Below are 15,144 nucleotides of genomic sequence, written 5' to 3' on the forward strand. Positions count from 1 at the left end.
GCGCCCTAATTGTGTTCTTGTTTTTAAAGATACGTCAAATGTCTTTGATTTTATTTATTGTTATTTCTCTAAGCTTTGAATATCGTAAACGAAAACTTTGCATATTTGAGCACGATTTCAAAATCATTATGAGAGAACTTTCGGTCGAATGAAACGGTGCTTCGCAACAAAACCGAGCGTCGTGAATATGGTAAATTTGCTTTTCATTAAAATGATGTGGTGGAATAATACGAGTTCGAGGTGGAAATTTTCGATCACCGTCACTGCCCGACGCATAAAGTATATCGCAGTAGACCGAGAATCGAGCAACCCCGGAATGCCTGAGATATTCGACTGTCACGGAATAATTGATTTTCGATAACACGCGCCTTTGCCTTTCGCTGGTGAAACACAAACCCGCGATGTGAACGATGGGGACAGCCCATGTGTCAGCGTCGAGTCGTTTGCGATCGGTCCGAACGGGTTTTTGTTGCTCTCCTGGCCGGCCGGAATGAAAATTGTTAAATTGAAACTGCGCTGCGCAATGTTTACGCGAGTTAATGAACAACTGTTTCAAATTAATTATCACGCCAATTTATGCGCGAGCGTAATATCGCGAGTTTATGGGGAAATCAGGCGACGCTCGTTCCCCCGAATTACTCGAGCGTTCGTGCAAATTTGAAAATTTTCTCTCCATCGTGTCTTATTTCTCTGTCGACTTTTCGCACATTTCTCGGAAATTAAAGAACCAACAACGGGCGGGATGGCTTGATTCTACGTCGAAAATGTGGAATAACATTCGAGCCGTTTATTTTGAAAGTGGCCCAAGTCCTCCATTTAAGATCAAATTGAGATATTTAAGAGTTTGCGTTTCAATAAAATTAAAAATATATGTATACGATACCAATGTATCACACTCCTTAAGTGTATCTAGGAGAGTTAAATTTACAATTCCTATTAAAATAATAGCAATTATTAAGTGTCTTAAGTATATGTGTCCTCTTGCGAAAAATGGACTTAATCCACTTTCAAAATGAGCAACTAGAGTTGTCATAACAAAACAATCCCAATTATCGATCGTAAATGTTCAATATTTAATTTAATGATGCTTTCGGCGCTACCGTTTCGATCAATTAATTTGTTAGTTGTAATTTGTAAGTTGTCATAACATTTGAAACAGCCCAAGTCCATTCGATATAATTTAAAATGCTTCAAATTGAAAAAACAATATTCAATTTATTTTATACTTCATTACAAAACTTGACAAACACCATTTATGCAATTCAGGAAATCTTCTAACTATTTAAATTACACAACATTTACATTTTGTGTATGCGGGAGGGATTTGAAGAAGTATATATCGTAGTAATTCCATCAAATACTTGTATTTCTCTTTCGTATTTGTCTTATATTTTTATAAAGTGGTGTCAATACAATATTTTCGAGTTTTCTTGGTCTACGCCGACGTGGTAATAATTTGTCAACTGACAAATGGACTTAGGCCACTTTCAACATAAAAATTTGTATAATTCTATTAACCAGCTAATTTCCGTCTTACAAAATCTTTGTGATTCTAAAGACATTAGTTACAATTTGCTTCAGAACGAAAAGTTAACGTAGAAATGTAAATATTAAAATTGCTTGCTTGATTTTTCTCGAAAATGGACTTGGGCCACTTTTAAAATAAACGGCTCGTTTTTTATACGAGCTTTTGTTTTCTAGTAAAACGTGTTCGAAAATTGGCAAAGCACGCGTGATATTGTCCGACCATAACCGAGCATATTCCCTTCGTGGAAATTACACTTCCATGCAAACTGAATATGCGAATTCGATTTTATGGTACATTTGTGTAGAAGAATTTTACATACTATTTTATTGTTTTACGAGCTAGAAAATATTTTCGTACACAACCTCGTTGTGTAGAACAATCTTCATTGGGATTATAACTAAGATTGATAACTAGACTGCGGATCTTGATGCAAAATAAAAGTTTCATACATCAATTGCAAGCTATCGGAACTAAGTAAAAATTTATTTTCCTCATTAGTGATTTTTATACATTAAAAATAGTACTTCGGCATTATCAAACTCTTTTAATCTTTTTCCTGTCTTGAATTACACCTACTCATTTTTGTTATAAATGCATATAATCTATTGATAACACATGAAAAAATACGTGGAAAATATTGAGTATTTGTAAGAGCAAAATGCGTTCGGACATCACTGGGGCGCGCGCGGCCCGTCTGACCGCGGCTGTCTGAATCTCCTTAGAAATTACTTGTGCGCGCACGCTGAATATTCAAACTCACTTTTTCGTGAGAACGAAAGCTTGCAGAAAAAAATTTATTCTACATTTTCAATCCTCTCTTCATGCAGAATCGCTCTGCTCTTCGTCATATCAGCGCCGAGCGCCATATGCGGTATTTCTCTAAATTCAAACACAAAGTCATTCACTTATTAGACTGGAAATTGACTGGATTACATACAAAACAGTAAAAAATTAGAAAAATTTAAGAACATCGTAATGTTGTTTTAATGCAATAAAGTCGGTAAGAGATGAAATCGATGCTTACGTTATTCCTGCTTCCCCCAATCAATGCAGAACATTTTTATTTTGTATAAAGATCTGCAGTCTAGTTATCACTGAGAACGACTGGCAAAATTGGCGAAATTGAATGCACTCCAATTTTACGTGATTAAAACGTGAATAATTTTTCACGACGTAATTTTTCTAATAGCGAGAAACTATAAAATGGGAGCTCTGAAGTCTAGCATTTAACCGACAGCGGACTGGTTGTTAAAAGGAAAACGGGTTGTACAAAGTCAAAGGGACGAAGTTTAATGGTTTACAGAGGCTGCGCGACACTTATCTCTGCTAATGGAATTTATTCAAAGTCGAAGACAATACGATGTATCGCTGAGAAGTCAATTCCTTCGCGTGCAACAACCTCGATCCTTTGAATAACGGAACAAATCAGCGGAACGAGAGACGAGTAGAAGGAGATAGGCGAAAGAGGGAAATAGAGAGAGAGAGAGAGAGAGAGAGAGAGAGAGAGAGAGAGAGGGAGAGAAAAAAGTAAAAATCGAAGACGGGGAATGTGTACGCGCCATTGCTTCGGCTCTGGTTCGATCGATTCAATTATTGTCGGAATGTTGTAGCAGTTGGCTGCGCTCGGGCTCCGAGATATCAGATTTATCAGGCCGATAAGGAGTCATCGGTCGAAATCGAGTCTCGGGCATTCAGACGTTCCGCCGTCGTCGACGATGCACATTTTTAACGCTGCTACGTTTTTCCCTCCTTCGAGGAACTCTCGAGGACCCATTCCCGCTCATCGATCGCGGATTCCTCGTTTTTCTCCTGCTGCAACATTGTTTCTACGCCGATCGGGGTCGTCGAACCCGCTTATTTATAATTCCGTGATTTTTTATTGAAAATATCGACCAGCCTCCCAGCCGTTAATTATTTATACAGTGTATTGTAACTCAGTGGAGGAAAAACTCGGAAAAACTGGAGGAAACAGTAGGTATTGCAGAAAATAAATTAAATGGTTACTGTGTCAGCATTGTTCATGTTTAAATACGCCTGCGAGGTGAGCTTCGAACATGCGAGAATTGAATTAAGACGAGAAGTGTTTGAATAATTGTGAATAATTTCTCAATTCGAAGGATTTTATATGTAATAATTTAATTACAGTACAAATACTACTACCATACAGAGTGTCCCAAAAATGTTGTACTTCCTCGAAAGGGAAAACATTTTCACAAAGGAAAGTGTTGCTTCGTATGGCTTCAGGAATCACCCTTTCAAGGAAGTACAACAGTTATGGAACACCCCGTATGAGGAGATCGTGAGTACCACTTCCCTCCAAAGACGTTCGTGACGATGCACGCACAAAAATGTATTAATTATGTTAATTACGTAGCGCGCAAAAAGGGTGGGGGCAAGTGCGTCGACAGATTAAGCCGTCTGTTTCGTGCCCGGTTCGTTCGAATACATTATGTAAATATTATAAACGAGCTTATGTAAAATACAGGAAAATAAATAGCTTCGCGAGAAGCTGGGGTCGCGAATCTCGGTTGCAAATCGAGAAAGAAAAAGCAATTACGATGATTTTTATGCAAAATCAAAATTGTCTACATAATTGCAAGGAACACCACACAGAAATTCTATCAATCTTTGTACTCTTTCTGCTCTGTTAGATTAGACTGCGGATTTTATGCATTTATGACAAGAATGGGTACGTACAATTTCAAACAGTGAAGGGGTAGTTTTTACTAAAAGTTTTTACTTAAATCTTTTGATTTAAAGCCACCAGCGTATTATAACAGAAGAATGAAATTTTTATTTGGCTCCTGTGTCTTACAATCAGTGCAAACATTTTTAATTTTGTATAAAATCCGCTGTGTAATGATGTCAATCCGCAGATTGACGCACATCAAATTTTTAAAATCGTCCAAAATCCGGTATCGAAAAAGAATTCGCGTTTCCAGTTCGCACGCGTGCCAGCCTGATAAATCTGCCCAGCTCGAGCAAAGATGGTTCCCCCATGTTCTTTCCCGTGAAATACACCATGGGACCTGGAATTTACAGTGAACAGTCGCAGTTTAATTATCAGAGGGAGAGTTGGGGTAACTGCGGCAAAATTGCGAACGCAAAGGCGACTGCATAAATAAACGTTGTCGAAGCGGCAATTAATCTTGCTCGCGGAGTATAAACTCCATATTAAACGTTCATCGAATGCTCGAAGAGTGGATCCTTTTGTAATGGCCGTCGCGCACCTTCCGGTAATGTCAACGGCGAGAAATAATTCGATCCTCTCCAAGGTTTTCCTTCGCAATTTTCAAGCGCGCGGCTGTAAGTCACGCGTTCCCATGTTGCGAGATATTACAGTTCAAAGTTCGAAACATCAATATCCGCCGCCGCGCGCACGCCGCGCCGGTTGGATTCATTGCATTCGTGTTTTGGAAGGCGAGGGATTTCCTTTAACGCGTTCTTTTTCGTGAATTCGCTATTCGGCAACACAATCTCCACCGGCGCGGCAGTAAACTCAAATTTTCTGAAAACGTGACTTATCTCGCGCCTGTCTCGCGATCGCGAATTCGCGGGTCGGTACAATATTAATGTGTTCGCTGTCGGGACATCTGTACGGAGAAAAATACGGAATTCGCATTTGCTAAACATTTTTCTGCTCACGTTCTCTCAGTCACCGCACGCTGTCTCGCGAAAGACGTTACCCACGTGTAACTCGCCGATTTTAATCAAATTTATACAGGATATACACTAGAGGAATTAATTCTGGACAATTTTAAATTTTTACTTAAATTTCGCATTTATTTAATGTATAATCATGTATATTTTATATTGTAATCATTGTTTTCTAATTTTGGGGCGTCGCTTATATAAAATAATCTGTAAAAAGACCAGTTTTATTCTATTTTTTGCAATATTTCTTATTAATTGTTTGTCGATATTTATGTCACTTTGTGTACGCGATCTACGGACAATATTGTCTTTTAACAATAATTATTCAAGGGGATTATAATAGTATAAATCTCATTAAAATCAGTCGCCTCTTGACTGCTAAAAGTTAATTGATATTGCTTCGCGATCTAAATGTTTCTAAAATGATTAGATGATTAGAAAAATAACCAATTTTTAGGTCCCAACACAGTAAGTCCCCGAGACTTACTTTTTTTCTTAAAAACACAAGTCAGTTCAGCATTTTGAGCAACTTCGAGCTCGGACGAAATTGAATGAAAAAAGTTCGCGAGTGCAGCGTTTTAATGAAAATGGTACTTTGAGGTAGCACGAGAGGGCATAAAGGGTGGACGGAAGCCACATGGCCGGGATGGACCAGAGACAAGAGCAACAAAAAAGAACAAGAGCTCTCGCTGGTCAAAGAAATCGTAACTTGCTAATTCCGGGAACGAACAAAAGGACCCGCGCGATTTGTTCCGGTGAATTTAGCACGGCAGGGACCCTGGGGGAGGTCGGATTAAAGTACGCGGTCGTAAGCGTCTTCGAAACGAGAAGAAACACTCACGGCAATTGGCGCAGCGGCCCGTTAAACCGGAAACGAACGGTTCCTCCGGCGGCGGCGGCGGCGGCGGCGGCGGCGTTCTCCTTGTCCGCTATAAATCATCGGGAGCAAACATTTTATTAAAACCGCTTATTCACAAGCCGGCGCGAAAATGATTCGATCATTTTTCATGTCGTCCGCGAACGGGTATACGGCGGAATTTCATCGTTGTTTCCCCGTTTTCCAGCTTTTCCTTCGCCGCCGCTGTTTCCGACCATTGTTGCGCACCATTGCATTGTCGGAAAAGCTTAATATCCCTCGGCGAACGCCTATTATAGGCGACGGACAATTTACCGGGCGGCTCTCCCAAATTAATTAACTGTCCTGATTCACGGGAGCAGCGCCATGTTCTCGGCGGGCGCCATTCCGCCATTTTTGGTCAGTTTTTAATATCCTGCAGCACGGTGTGACCGAAAGTCGTGTAAACACAGTGCAAATACTCTGTAAATATTCACGGGAGCCGCGCCATGTTCACGGCGGGCGCCATTTTGACGCGTGATTGGCCTGCGGCCGCGCGATTTCGTCATTTTTCGTCGGTTTTTATTATCCTGCGGCACACCGTGAATTTAAAGTCGTGTAAACAAATTGCGAATACTTCGTAAATGCAGTCGGGTGTCTGAACTTCGTTCTCTGAGAGATCTTTTAATGGCTGCGGGTTTTTATGCCGCGTAATCACGTTCGCGATCTACTTGCACGTATCTTGAACGAACAGCTCGAATTGCAAACGCAACAGTCACGAGACAAGAGATTACACAATGTCCGAGGAAAATGAATGTTTGAAACACTTGGAACATTTCGCTCGTATTGAAAAATTTAGCAACCGGAGTTCGAGAAATTCATTCCGGAGTTGGAGAAAGTTTGCGCGCGTCTTTCCAATTAAATTCGAGTCGCCGATAACAGTTTCTGTTCATTTGCCCACCTAGCAAATGCACGGGGGGGGAGGGGTGTTTCCGCTGGCAGAAAAGCGACCATCGTGTCGCTCTGTAAATATTAATTCGCCGAAAATTAATTGGAGAAAGCCGGCCGTATCGGGTCACTTCATAAATAACGCCGTTGCTTCATTAACCCAGTATGCAAACGTTTCCCGACGGAACGTATCGCGCCGGTCGACCTTAACGCCGTTTTGATTGCCCCCGTTGTGCAAAGTGAGGATGGTAATGGTTTCGGTCTAAAGATACGTACAGAAAAGCGTGATAATTGGTCATTTATTTCGCATCAACGGAATAGTAATTATACAGAGCCACGGTTTCTGTGGCGAGGAAGAAAAATGAGCGTGGCCGCCTTGAAACGGCTACGAATACGTGTATCATGTGTGTGTGTGTGTACAGGGAGAAAAGTATAAAGATGAAAAGGTCAGGGCAAAGTAAATAGTAGCACGTAGAGAGTGGTTGGGCGGGCACAACAGTAATTAACCGCCTTATAATAATTAACCCGATTTACAGATTCAATTTACACGGAGCGGTTCATGGGTTTGCCGACGGTCGAGGACAATTTCCACGGGTACGAGCAGGGCCAACTGCTCAACAAGGTAGACAATATTAAAACGAAGATGTACTACTTGATCCACGGGACTTTGGACGACAACGTGCACTATCAGCAATCTCTGCTACTCGCCAAGGTGCTCGAGCAGAAGGACATTCTGTTTAGACAACAGGTAAACCACGTTCACTTTACAATTAACATTAACCCGCTTACCTGTCCTCCATTCTCTTTCGGGAAACCTCGTTCGGGAGACCATCAGTCGGATAATCACAGCATCTAACTTTGAACCTTGTTTGCACTTTAGTTTTCGAGAAACTTTTAATTTTTTAAAAAGAAGGAAGACTTTGAGAATTTTATTGGCTTTAATTAATCAGGCTGGGTGGACGTTTTTGCATAGAAAGACTGTAGACTCTAAAATACAACAGTATATTTATCAATAGCATCACCAATGTTTAAAGATCTTTAAATATTTTTAAACGAGAACAAACTGAAAGCCAGACTTTCAGAATTTTTTCTGCTTCAACTAACAAGGCTGGATGGACTGTTTTTGCATCGAAGGAGTCTGTGGACTCTAAAATACAACAGTATATTTTTGAATAGCATTATAAATGGTTCAGGATGTTTAAATCATTTTAGCGAGAGCAAGTTTTTTGGACATTTTATAGTTTATTCTATAAGAAATTATATAAGAAATATCATAAGGATAATCATTAGTCTTTCGGTGCTTTCGTTGTTGAAAGAAATTGTGTGAGAGAGATAGTGGACTGTAATTGTTTGCGTTGGGATTTTGAACAGGCGTTTCAGTATTTGGATTTTTCTGTTGCAGACCTACACGGACGAAGATCACGGGATCGCGCAATCTCGAGCCCACTTGTACCACTCGTTGGAGAACTTTTTGGACGAGTGTTTCGAGGCGTCATGATCGCAGAGATCGACGTGAACCGACAATCTAGATCCTCCGCATCACCTGCCTCACATTCCACCTGTAAATACCCCGTCACGTGTACATACTCGATGTACAATATGTAATATGAAGCGTTAGTGTATATAATCGAGGGAGAACCGAAACTAGGTACACTCGACGCAAACAGTCGCAACAAGAAACGGAAGAAGAAGAAGAAGAAGAAGAAGAGAAATGTGTCCCACTGCGGTTCGGCGTAAAGATTCGGAACCCTGAAGAAGAAAGCTGTATTCGAGTCGTTTTTTATTGACAGAGTAGATATAGATACTGTTATCAAATTTGAAACTCCCGTTTTCGGACGAGAAATATAATTGTTCCGTGTGACGCGCTGCAAATTTTGGATTCAAATCGGACAGGTGTTCGCGGTCACTTTCACCGGGCTTCCCCGTTTAGGTAACTACCAGGTGGCTCGATCTCTCGACTAAACGTTCAAACTAATCGATAACTACCCCTCGAGGAAACTATTCGATCGAAATTGCACGTATAACTGCTGAAAACATTATTTTCATCAATACGTTGACCGTCGCGTTACTCGAAATTATTTTCGCAGACCTAGAAATTCATTTTTTAACTAATAAATTGCATTTGTACCATATTCGCTTGTGATCTGCAAAACGCGGAAAGATTCAAGGGGAAATTACTACGAGAAGTCCTAACTTCTCTGTTTTTATTTGATTAAAATCAATGTAGTAAACTATATTTTATTTTTGAATTACTCCAATGAGTATACTTGCTGTTGTTTTCTAGATTGACACAAAATTCCTTTTACTATGATTTCATCGAATTGTCGGTGCTGCTGAATCGACGGTCAACGTATTAGAAATGAAAAATAATTGTATATAACACAGACTCAATCTTAAGTCTGTGTATATAATGTTAGACGCGTACAACAGAAGATTACCGATATTTTAGAAAGATATTAACCAAATGATAAATATCCTCGTCCTTTTGCCAAATAGAATATAATGTCCGCCGTCGTGTAAAAATGATAGAAACACCCTAAATAGCGTAACAAAGCGTTAGAACGCATTCGAAATTGCCAAAAAATTGTCTTCAATGCTTGGGGATGATGAAACCCTTCCTCGAATCATCAGTGTCAAATATTTCCATCCCATATTTTACAAACAGAAGCGATCGCACTAATGTTTCTATCAATATCTTTTTATATTCAACAAAGTGTTATCATTGCATTTGCTTCTGATTAATGAAAACATCTTCCATGTCGAGTGTATGAATAAGCTATAATTAGACTGCGGATTTTATACATAAATTTTAAACAATGAAAAGATTAAGAGAAATTGTACCTCATTCACAAATTATTAAAGGAACAGGCAAACTTACTATTTTTGCCTTGCGTTTCTCGGAAAATTTTGGTTTGCAGTCTAGTTAGAACGATGAACGCTGGATTTAGTTGATCGAATGTTTTCTCCAGTGGCGTAGGACACGCTGGAGGCCAAACAGAGAGGCAAGCTAATGGTAAATTAAGAATCGGACGTATAATGACGGTGGTCTCGAACAGCCGAACGATTTTCTGCCCCCAAAGACAGCGCGAGCCTACATCGTGTTGAAGAGGAAATTTTTAATAACATTACGAGAGAGAGAATGGTAACGAATAATCAGGGCTAGAAGAACATTATTTTCTGAGAACATTGTAAAGTTATTACTGGCTTATGGAAATATTTATTAGAAACGATTTAACGGAATCTGTTGGTAAATGTCTTAAACGTAATTATATCGGAACAAGGATACATGTATTTAAAATTTCATAGATCACCTAAGAGACCTATACGTTCAGAAATTCCCCACCATATTGTTTCAGCCGACTATCGACGGACTGGTCGGTAGGATTTTTTTAGAATATTTTCTCAACGGTGACCACAGTTCGTTCGTTCGTCCGTCGAAGGCCTAACGGACCTGACATAACAAATCTTTATAAACAATGAGCGCACGTAGAAAGAATATTACATCATGTAAGGTCCCCTAACGGCGCACTATGGGCCAAACCGACGAAATCTGTGTCAAAATCAAAGAACTTTCGATAGAAATGAGATAGAGCGATGAAATGTTTTTTAAATGAAAGCTGAAACTTTGCAGAATATGGGATAATTATGGAGATTGTGGTACGAACGTTTTCTAACCTTGAAAGAATTCGTTAAACTTGCACAATTTCAAGAAAATTGTGGTTTTTCCAATACAACGCGGGGAAAAAATTTTTTTTTAACATGCGACACATCATTTCCCGTAGATTTTTCACGCTGATTTCACGCTCTATCTCATTTCTATCGAAAGTTCTTTGATTTTGACACAGATTTCGACGGTTTGGCCCATAGTGCGGCGCCGTGAACCAACATGACCGCTCTTTTATTGTAACAATATAAAAGGAACATGTTCCTCTTGCGTTTCCATCGTTATTTTTTCATTATGCGAGGCATGCGTGATTTTCGAGTGAACAAATGGTTAATAGTAACTCCGAGAAATGTTTATAAGAATAAAACTATCCTGCAAGAAAGGATCTGGGGATTCGATCTCCACTAATATTGTTGATAATATTCTTTTTTATTTCGTTCATAAGTTATGGGTGATGGTCAACGATTACTATTAGCAGAGCTTTCGTTGCTGTAGTTGTTTTTCTTTTGTGATATGCATTTTTTCCTCGCGTTGCAATAATTATGTTACGTTATCGTGGAATTATATAACGAGAGTTTGTACGATCTATAAGATCGCGAAAAAAGAACGTTATTTACGTATAAACAAATTAACCTTTTCGTGTTGTTTTTACTAATATTGCGGGAAAGAACCTCTCTAACTATCACAGTTTAAGATTTCCTCCTTGTATATATAAGTTGCTGAGCTGGTTGTTACAAAATTCCTCTATATAACTATTTCTCTTTACATTATTATTAAAGAAGAATAATAATACTATTGCTACTAACGCTAACGGTTAAGTGTATTTGTAGCATAAGCGATGTACTAACAAACTCTTTAAATACAAATGATTTTATAATGGAAGGACCACTGTAATGGTTTCACGAACAAGGATCAAGAAAAAAACGAAATCTTCTCGAAAAACTAATTGTTATAAATTTTAATTCCGACGTATTGTACAAAATATCTAACCCAGTATATACAACTAAGAGAAAAACATAAGTAAAGGTACCCTCGAACCGTGCATAATTAGGTTTAAAGGTATAAATGATAACCCAATGGTATCGTTAAGTTACATTATTGTCCCATTCGTTGATATTTGTTGAATGTATCGTGAATAAAGCTCTATGTTTTATTAACACAGAGTGTTCATGTTTCAACAAGCTGTTCGACAACTTTTATATCTTTGCCAATAAGAGAGTGCACAATGTGTATGCGTTATGAGTTCTCCGTCTCTTTGTATCTGAAGAAAACAAAACAAAGTATTAAATGTTTGTGAATAACCCCTGTTTCTAAATACCTTTACATACGCTACTGTGCAGAAGAAAGAAGCACCCAGTACAATTATAAGATATAACGACAAACAATATTGTATTGTACAATGATTGATTTATTTCATATAAAGTATTAGATAATCCTCGATAACACATATTCTCAGAACTGTTCAATTAAACAGCAGAATCCTTTTTCAAATCTTACCATGTTCTTATTTGATTTCTTACGCTTTTCTATTAAATATGGCTGGCTGCTTCTTTCTTTTGCACAGCAGTGTACATAGAACGTCGGTATACGCATGCAATCATCGAGAAATACATACTTGCACTTGGTGCAGGTATAGAAGACAGTCTGCCCTTCATCGGCAGATCTCAACTGCAAAGTGGCGTACGACATCTTGTCATTTTGGCACTGTGGACATTTTCTTTCGACGATAGGACCTTCCGCCTCTTCCTTTTCGTCGTCTTTGTGCTTTGAAGATTTATACAAGTTGCTTTCGTTAAAATGAATCGTGTAAGACATCGCCATGTCTCCAAAAGCTGAAATCAATACGTAACATGAATGCTACAGGTATGAGGGAACCCGCAAATATTGAGTCGAGACAGGTTCTCGAGAACTTAAGGATTTTTGAGAATACCAGGGATTCCAGAGCATTTTCCCGAATTCTCAGGAGTCTTGAGAATTCTCACAAATTCTGATAGACTCGAGAACTCCGAAATTTTGATAAACTAGAATTACAACTCAATCGAAATATTGAAAAGTACCTTCAGGACTCCATTCGCGTTTACAAGCATGACAAATTGTAATTCTATATAGTTTTATCAATTGTTGGTGTTCAGAGAGGTGTATAAGAATCCGAAAACTCGACTAAAATATTGAAAAATACCTTCAGGGCCCCATTCGCGTTTACAAGCATAACAAATTACGTTTCCAGTGTTACCCAGCAAGGGCAATATTGACCCACAATCGGAGCAAAATCCAGGTGTGCTTATAAAAGACACAGTATCGTTATTCCTTGACATTGTTAGGCCACATTCAATGCAGACGGCAGACGACAACAATACACGCAGTGATGCCAGACTGTGCCAGACTCGTTCCTTTCCAACGCGACCGCGCGCTACACTCACCAGCGTACGTTCAACCGTGGACCGTGGATGGTTAAATATTCAATGAAATTGTTATTCAAGGGCTAAAAAAATTGGTGGGTGTATACTGGAGAATCCTCTGTGTCTGTATTGTACAATAAAGATAATTTAATCATGCAAAATGAAAAATATTGGATATTCATTACAGCAGCAAATGATTCATGCCGCTTCTCCCATAAGACGCAATGTTAATTCCGGCACGAATTATTCGTATACGTACTTAGAGCGCCATCTAGCGGCAAAACGCTCAAACTGTTAGCCAAATGTTACCGACAGAGCAAGTCAGGCCGGTAACAGCGCCATCTGTTAATGATAAAAGTTCTAGATGTTTATAACAGATGGCGCATAACTCCTTTCCATAAAATGCACTTTTCCTGTCTACAGTTCTGAATTACCAACCCTGCAGAAAATGCCATGATGCGGACTGTATCGAAATCAAACGATCAGCTAGTAAACTACATGAGGTTGCAACATGGTTGCAACGCAACACAAAAGGTGCGTGTCTGAGACAGATAGATTTTACAACGTTGCAAGTCTCTCCGAGCTAGTCAACAATCTAGTTATAAATGTTTAGAATATAAGTTGTACATAATTTATTAGAGTTGTACGATACAAACATTTTATGTATAAATCTACAATGCATAAATAAAGACAACGTAATATAAAAGCATATATATCTGCGTATGTATTTATTGAACCACCAATTTTTCCCGCACGTCCAACTGCCCGTACGCCTTCGAAAAACAAAATGTTTTAGCCGTTTGACTTGTCGTTGAGTTGCGCTACTGAATTTCGTGCCACCTCCTTTGATGTCATATTCTCCTAATACAAAACTCAATTTTCGAGGTTTTCGAAAATTTTTGCGAATTTTTCGACTTTCTACTAGGAGAACATGATGTCGAAGGAGGTGGCACGAAATTCAGTAGTACAAGTCAACGACAAGTCAGACACTCGAAAATGGGAGAAATTTTGAAAAATCTCGAAAACTGAGATTTGTATTAGGAGAACATGATGTCGAAGGAGGTGGCACGAAATTCAGTAGTACAAGTCAACGACAAGTCAGAGGGTCGAAAATTTTCGAAAATCCCGAAAATTGAGATTTGTATCAGGAGAACATGATGTCGAAGGAGGTATCCGAAATTCAGTAGTACAAGTCAATGATAAGTCAGACGATCGAAAAATTTCGAAAATCTCGAAAATTGAGATTTGTATTAGGAGAACATGATGTCGAAGGAGGTGGCACGAAATTCAGTAGTACGAGTCAACGACAAGTCAGACGGTCGAAAATTTTCGAAAATCCCGAAAATTGAGATTTGTATCAGGAGAACATGATGTCGAAGGAGGTATCCGAAATTCAGTAGTACAAGTCAATGATAAGTCAGACGATCGAAAAATTTCGAAAATCTCGAAAATTGAGATTTGTATTAGGAGAACATGATGTTGAAGGAGGTGGCACGAAATTCAGTAGTACAAGTTAACGACAAGTCAGACGCTCGTAAATGGGCGAAATTTTGGAAAATTCGAAAACTGAGATTTGTATTAGGAGAACATGATGTCGAAGGAGGTGGCACGAAATTCAGTAGTACAAGTCAACGACAAGTCAGACGGTCGAAAATTTTCGAAAATCCCGAAAATTGAGATTTGTATCAGGAGAACATGATGTCGAAGGAGGTATCCGAAATTCAGTAGTACAAGTCAATGATAAGTCAGACGATCGAAAAATTTCGAAAATCTCGAAAATTGAGATTTGTATTAGGAGAACATGATGTCGAAGGAGGTGGCACGAAATTCAGTAGTACAAGTCAACGACAAGTCAGACGCTCGTAAATGGGCGAAATTTTGGAAAATCTCGAAAACTGTGATTTGTATTAGGAGAACATGATGTCGAAGGAGGTGTTCGAAATTCAGTACTGCAACTCAACGTCGAGTCAGGCGGCCGATAATTTTGTGAAAAACGTTAATACCGAATTTAGCAGTCTCTAAAAGTATCTCGTCGGTGACCCGATGCCCGTGACGATTGATAAAATAAGAATTTACATTATCGGTAAAGCTACATCTTTGAAAATATCGGCTGTCG

At 39.0% G+C, this 15,144-nt stretch overlaps 2 protein-coding genes across 17 annotated transcripts in view; one reads left to right on the plus strand and one right to left on the minus strand.

Annotated features, from left to right (window-relative positions):
- The window catches only part of LOC143215783 (venom dipeptidyl peptidase 4), a 357,851-nt gene extending 348,258 nt beyond the window's left edge, over nucleotides 1–9,593 (plus strand). For all 16 annotated transcript variants that reach the window (XM_076438232.1, XM_076438220.1, XM_076438224.1 and 13 more), the window contains 2 exons: nucleotides 7,502–7,713; nucleotides 8,368–9,593. In XM_076438232.1, coding sequence (XP_076294347.1) covers nucleotides 7,502–7,713; nucleotides 8,368–8,463 — 308 coding nt within the window. In that variant the 3' untranslated portion in view covers nucleotides 8,464–9,593. The remainder of the gene's footprint in view (nucleotides 1–7,501; nucleotides 7,714–8,367) is intronic.
- Nucleotides 9,594–11,560: 1,967 nt separating this feature from the next.
- On the minus strand, nucleotides 11,561–13,043 carry Rpi12 (RNA polymerase I subunit RpI12). The gene is made up of 3 exons (XM_076438237.1): nucleotides 12,809–13,043; nucleotides 12,245–12,461; nucleotides 11,561–11,890 (listed from the first exon to the last, which is right to left on the minus strand). The coding sequence occupies exons 1-3, from the start codon at nucleotides 12,942–12,944 to the stop codon at nucleotides 11,866–11,868; spliced, it is 378 nt and encodes a 125-aa protein (XP_076294352.1). The 5' UTR covers nucleotides 12,945–13,043; the 3' UTR covers nucleotides 11,561–11,865.
- Nucleotides 13,044–15,144: the final 2,101 nt, after the last annotated feature.

This window comes from Lasioglossum baleicum, chromosome 14 (genome assembly GCF_051020765.1).
Source record: "Lasioglossum baleicum chromosome 14, iyLasBale1, whole genome shotgun sequence".
In the NCBI taxonomy this organism is placed as follows: Eukaryota; Metazoa; Arthropoda; class Insecta; order Hymenoptera; family Halictidae; genus Lasioglossum; species Lasioglossum baleicum.

Excerpts from the sequence above, each read along its gene's own strand:
- Rpi12 (XM_076438237.1), bottom strand. The coding sequence starts at position 12,944 with ATGTCAAGGAATAACGATACTGTGTCTTTTATAAGCACACCTGGATTT. Across the intron at positions 12,462-12,808 it reads ACGCGAATGGGGCCCTGAAG|CTTTTGGAGACATGGCGATG; the intron begins GTATTTTTCAAT and ends TATTGATTTCAG. Across the intron at positions 11,891-12,244 it reads TATACCTGCACCAAGTGCAA|ATACAAAGAGACGGAGAACT; the intron begins GTATGTATTTCT and ends TGTTTTCTTCAG.